General features: G+C 38.4%; 1 protein-coding gene across 1 annotated transcript in view; it reads left to right on the plus strand.

Moving 5' to 3' along the window:
- The first annotated feature begins 838 nt into the window (after positions 1–838).
- LOC108228778 (C-type mannose receptor 2-like) overlaps positions 839–6,028 on the plus strand; it is an 8,551-nt gene continuing 3,361 nt past the window's right edge. The window contains exons 1-7 of the mRNA XM_037976898.1: positions 839–913; positions 1,067–1,132; positions 1,653–1,671; positions 2,062–2,153; positions 2,566–2,700; positions 2,922–3,033; positions 3,278–3,330. Of these exons, the coding sequence (XP_037832826.1) occupies positions 1,067–1,132; positions 1,653–1,671; positions 2,062–2,153; positions 2,566–2,700; positions 2,922–3,033; positions 3,278–3,330 (477 nt within the window). The 5' untranslated portion in view covers positions 839–913. The remainder of the gene's footprint in view (positions 914–1,066; positions 1,133–1,652; positions 1,672–2,061; positions 2,154–2,565; positions 2,701–2,921; positions 3,034–3,277; positions 3,331–6,028) is intronic.

Consider the following 6,028-nt stretch of genomic DNA (forward strand, 5'->3'; position numbering starts at 1 on the left):
TGGATGGATGGATGCATGGATGCATGGATGGATGGATGGACAGATGGATGGATGGATGGATGCATGGATGGATGGATGGATGGATGGATGCATGGATGGATGGATGGATGGATGGATGGATGGATGGATGCATGGATGCATGGATGGATGGACAACTAAACGATCTTCCAGTTGTTTATTATCGATGCAATCTGATCTGTTTACTTCGGTTCTTCAGAAATGTCTGAGTGCTGCACACACCTGTGTTACGGGAAGCTGAAGTTACCTGAGGTGAAACAGATCATATCAGGTGAGTTCTGCATGTAAAAATTAGGAATGTTAGGATTTCTGAATCCCACAGGACCCCCCGAAGATTAAAGATTTCATTTAAAATCAAACAAACATTTTAAGAAAGTGACAAGTCTTCTTTTTATTTAAAAAGTACTATTTATTCAATTAATTAAAATGTATTTGAATGCATTTTAAACACGTGGCTCAGTTAAACTATGTGAACCAGATTTCTTCCAACCAATCAGAAGTACTCAGTTCACAGACATCAGCAGAAAGACGGCTCGGTCCGTTTCACCACCTAAAGAGGGCGTCTGGAAACGTGTACGAGCGTGCACGTTTCTGACATTTCAACCAAGATCTTCACTGCATTCTTAATTTATTTTATTCCACAAAACAAACAAGACAATATTTACAGTTCTGTGTAAATACTGTAATTAAATGTAAGCAGAAACAAGAGTCCAAAACACACCGGATACGTAACACGAGAGCCTAAACATGATCGATGACAGATATTCTGCCTGAGGAGCCAGTATTTACCCAGCGCTGCACGTCTGTAGATGACAAAGTAAAAGTATATAAAGACTGTTTCCAACTCGAACACATTCAGTCTGCTGGAACTTCTTCCACTGATATTTGCAACAAGGTAAGGCTGGAATACTTCATCTGTCTTTGTTATATTTAAGAGCTGATTTTTCAGTCATTACAGAAGTTAATAACATGTTTTATTTTAGGCTGTTTACAGTATTTGGATCATTGTTGATCAGTGAAAGAACTTTTCTAATAACTCTTCCCACAGATGGCTTCAGGTCTTTACTTCACCTTGCTCCTCTGTCTGAGCTGTGGACTCTGGATTGAAGCGGATGTAAGTTTGCAGGAGTTTTAAGATATCTGAGTCTAGTGCCGAGCTGCACCGGAAACAGAGAAGATGCTTAACGAGTCAGCTAACGTTCAAACAGGAGCAGGCAGATTTACAGAGGAGGTTAGCAGCTTTAAATAGTTCAGAAAAGAGTTTGAGAAGTACAGATCAGATCTAATCATGTTCTGCATCTGTAAATGTTCTAACACATCTGTAGCAGCATGAGAACCAGGAACACACTTAATGTTGAAGTGATGAAGATCCCCTGCTGCAGATACAGACACTAACAGCGGGAAAGTCTTCTTCGTGGTTTATCCGAATTGTGGAAGGCCACCTGCCACCATTTTGAGTCTGGATGTGTTTTTTTTTTTGTTCTAGTTGCTCAGATTTGTATTAATGCAACCAAGACAAAAATGCTTGTTGAAAATATGTTCTGCAAATTGTGTCACGCTTAAAAAGATCCAATCAGTTCGTTCACTGTTTGCTGCAAATTCATTTCTAATACTTTGTGGTTTTGTTTCTCCAGGCAGGATGTCAACCAACAGGTTGGTGCTTCTTGTCTTTATGGTGCTCAGTCTTCAAACTTTACTGATGATCTGCTGCACTGATTTACTTTATTGGGCTGTCCGCACAAGAAAAATATGAAATCCTCTTTAAATCACAATTAAATCAAACAAATAAATGAAGTAATAAAAAACGTAGGCTTGTAAATTCAATTAAGTGTTACCAACAAGCTGGGGAAAACTATAAAAAATAAAACAAGAGTTACAGTTTAATTATTTATTATTACTATATTTAAGCAGCCTTCAGTATTAAGTTAAGTGAAGAAGAATTATTATTAAAAACTTTCACAACAGTCTCATGATAATAAACTTGAATTTTTCTGTAGATTTGCCCTCTTTGCGTTTCATAAACAGCAGCTGTTTTCCTTTCAGCTCCTCCCTGCCGATGCCCGTCTGGATGGAGTCAATATGGAAAACGTTGCTTCCGGTTTATAAACAGTGAGAGGGACTGGGCAAGCTCTGAGGTCAGCTGGAACCAGTTTACAGAATTTATTAACTGATTCAGTTAAACTATAGGTCTTTAGTATTTTTGTGTATTTATTTCTATTTATCTGTAATGTCCCTGTTTATTTCTTTAACTTATACTGGCTCAAATTTAAATTTGGTCGTTTTTTTATTGTATCTGGGTGCTTTTATTATCCAGCAAGAAATGTAAAAATTAAAAATAGAAAGCATTTCAGATTTTGATTATTATTTGTCTGTCGTTGAGCTGTCAGAGCTACGTTATCTTCAGCAGAACAGGGATTTTCACATCATGCTTTTAATTTAAAAGGGCTCCAGACAATATTTTTTGCTTGTTTCCTGTTTGTAAGCTCGATGTATTTCTGTTGCTTTCTGCCGTCTTTCATCCTCCTTTGTTTGCATCTGTCTGCTCAGCAAACCTGCATCGCTTACGGTGGAAATCTGGCCTCCTTTCACAACATCAACGAGTTCAACTTCCTCCGGGCGCTCGTCTACGGAGCAATCAGATCCTACAAAAACACCTGGGTTGGAGGCAACGATGCAGCAAAGGTGATGGCTTTAATGATAAACAAGAGCAATTTTTAAATATTTTGATTATAGTTTTTAACAGAGTCAGAAATAGAACAAAAAATATTAATTCTTCTCTGATTTCAAAGGCACTTTGACCAAATAAACCCACTTTTATTTTGTCTTGGGGCCGATGGACTCCTCAGCATTGTGACTGCTCTGTCTGCAGAGAAAATGAACTTTTAAAAACATTATTCTTTTAGGACGGTGTGTGGATGTGGACTGATGGTTCGAGGTTTGACTACATCCGTTGGTACAAAGGAGAACCAAACAACTCTGGTGGACGGGAGAGCTGTCTGGAGATCAACGTCAAAGGTACACATTATAAAGTTACAATCTAAGATTATGTTTTTAAAGTAAAAGAGAATGGAAGAAGATGTTATGTAAGAAATTATCCATCTGAAGTCAAATCAAAAAAGCTCAGTATTAAAGTCAGAAACTATTTGTAACTGAGCAAATCATGTAATTTGGTGTTGTTATTGAGATTGTAAATAATTTTTACAAAATGAAGCTCTGCAGCAGAAACCTCTGACTTTCTGGTTCTGTTTTTAAAACCCAGGAGGAAATCAGGTCAACGATGAAAAATGTACCACTAGGCGTCCGTTCATCTGTGCCAGGGACCTCTAAGTCCGCTCTTTTTGTCCTAAAACATCTAACCGGACCAACAGACCTTCCCACCAGTGATGCCACTTCCACCAGGATGTCAAGCCTCGATGGCGTCTCTGCTGGAAGTCTATCGAAATCAAATAAATCAATCACATAAATAAATGCATATCTTTCTCAGCAAATTGTCTCAGCTGTGTGTTATTTAGTTCATTATTAGTATAATGTTTATCCTGCTCAAAGTCAAACTGTGCAATGTTCAGAGAAATGGAGCTCAGTCTCTGACTGTACAGAGCTTGGTTAGCAGGTTAAAGGTTAAAGGTCACTGCCTGTTTGGGTTGCAGGAGAAAGACTCTTCTCTCTATAAAGAACATGGTCCCACCTTGTCTTTGAGTGGCCAGTTTTAAAAAATCAAGCTTATTATTTTTGTGGTCAGCTTTCAAGACTGTATTCTTGGCTGTGGACATTATTTTGTTGTGCAGTTTCATCCATCTCAATGTTTTCATGAACTAAGATGATATGATAAATGGTATATTTTATCTTAAGAGTAAACAAATAAAAAGATAAACTCCACATATGACATACATAAGGTACATTTGATCTTATTAGTAAACAAGATAAATGTACCTCATAAGATACATTTTGTTTTAAAACGTTGTCATGCAGTAATGTCTCAGCAGCTTGGAAATGAGTAATGAAGGAGGTTCCATCTTAACTTAGAACTGTGAACATCTTGTCTTTATTTTTATCAAATGAATCAGGCATGAATCGGCAGATGGAGGGCCTTGTCCTCACCTTCATGCAACTTTCATTTTTCTCTCTAAAGTTGGCTCATGCGAAAACAGCTTCTTGTAGCTTTTCAGGCTTGGCCTAGCTGCAGCCTAGAAACCAAGACTCAATCATCAGACGCTTGAAGACGAGCTCCCTTTAGGCCTGGCTGCACGGGGGTCGCCCAGTATTCTTATCCTGGACTTATTATTATAATTGCTCCTTGACCTCTCCCATGAGACCAATTTGCCCCAAGAGACCTACAATCAAAATATAACACAGAACCTGGATCCATTAAGTAAGATGAGTAAGGTCAGTTTGTTCCAGAGTAAAGAACAGATAAAACTGTTCCACACAGTCAAAGGTCTCTCAGCATCTAAAGAGACATCAGGACTGTTCAGATTGATGCTTAAACACCTGAATCCAGCTCAGTGATCTGATGTTAGTACATGAACTTTGTCGCCAAGATCTTAAACAAAACCTCTTTACATCAACATTAAACTACAGTTTGAGTTCACATGAGGTGTATCTTCTTGGACATTTTGGTTTTCTGAGCCTCTCACAGTCATTTGAGGCAAAAGGCCGTTATCATGTGAGTCAGTTTCTGTGTTTGTTGTGTGAACTACAAGCTGACAACAACTGTTCTGATAACTCCTCTGCAGAGAGCTTACGGCTCCTCGGCTGCTTTTCGCTGAAACAAGAAACTGGATGTCTTGATTTGGGATTTCTTGACCCCAAAAAGAAGACATCCAGTTACTATCAACTGCTGCTGGAAGCTCTTGCACATGCAGATGACACACACACACACACACACACACACACACACACACACACAGACTGAAGGTATGTAAGGACTGAGTTTCCCTCTCTAAGACATCCAGTTACCAGCTGCTGCTACTTGAACCTCTTCCACTGAAAACTGCAACAAGGTAAAAGTGGATTTTTTTGTTCATCACATGTTTCATCTAGCACTGATTATATTTAATGACTGTATTTGTCAGTTATAAACATGACTACAGCTACTCAGTCCTTACAAAAGTTAATAACAGGAGTTTTCAGTGCTGTGATTTCAATTCTCTGCAGGCAGTAAGGTTTTCTAACTTTGTGTTTTTCACAGATGGCTTCAGGTCTTTACTTCACTTTACTCATTTGTCTGAGCTGTGGACTCTTGATTGAAGCAAAAGTAAGTTTTAAAAACACTTTCTTATTATTTTTACCACAAGTGTGCTGAGCAAACTAGACAAGAGGAGGCAGCAAAGGTTGAGAAGAAGCTGAATACTTGCTGAAGTTACTGTAACGAGACAAAAAGACCTTTCTGATCAGAGATAGAAAGATACACCACAGGATTAACTAAACCTGGCTTTTAGCCTGATTTGGAGCTGGCTAAATGCACAGAGTGAAACTTCATGGTAGCTGATGTATCTGTGCTTTTGGAGAAGGTAAACTCTGAACCATGAAGACATCCTGACTTCATCTCCTGTGTGGCTTTTGTGATATAGCTGCTTGTTTTGGAAATACTAATGACATCAATCTGTCCGTTTAAATTTAAATTTAATTCTAATATTTGTATTTTTACATCCACAGATAAAATGGTTTCAACCTACCTGTCCTGATGATTGGACGCGGTATGAACAACGCTGTTTCCTGTATGTAGATGAGGAGAAGAAGTGGGCCGACGCTGAGGTACGACACCTGGGAGGAACAAATTCAGCTTTATTAGTTCACAGTCAATTTAAACTTCATGTTTTCACTTCAACATTGATGCATTATTTTCTAATTAAAAAGAAGCTTGTGCATCTCTGTCATGGATCATTTTGTCACTTAAATATAAAGTTTTGCTGTTTGTTTTGGTTTCATTTCTCTTTGTTTGCGTGTTGTTTGTTTCCTCAGCGCGCCTGCATCGACAAAGGTGGAAATCTGGCCTCTTTTCACAGCGAAG

The sequence above is a fragment of the Kryptolebias marmoratus genome, linkage group LG8, assembly GCF_001649575.2.
Source record: "Kryptolebias marmoratus isolate JLee-2015 linkage group LG8, ASM164957v2, whole genome shotgun sequence".
Lineage (NCBI taxonomy): Eukaryota > Metazoa > Chordata > Actinopteri > Cyprinodontiformes > Rivulidae > Kryptolebias > Kryptolebias marmoratus.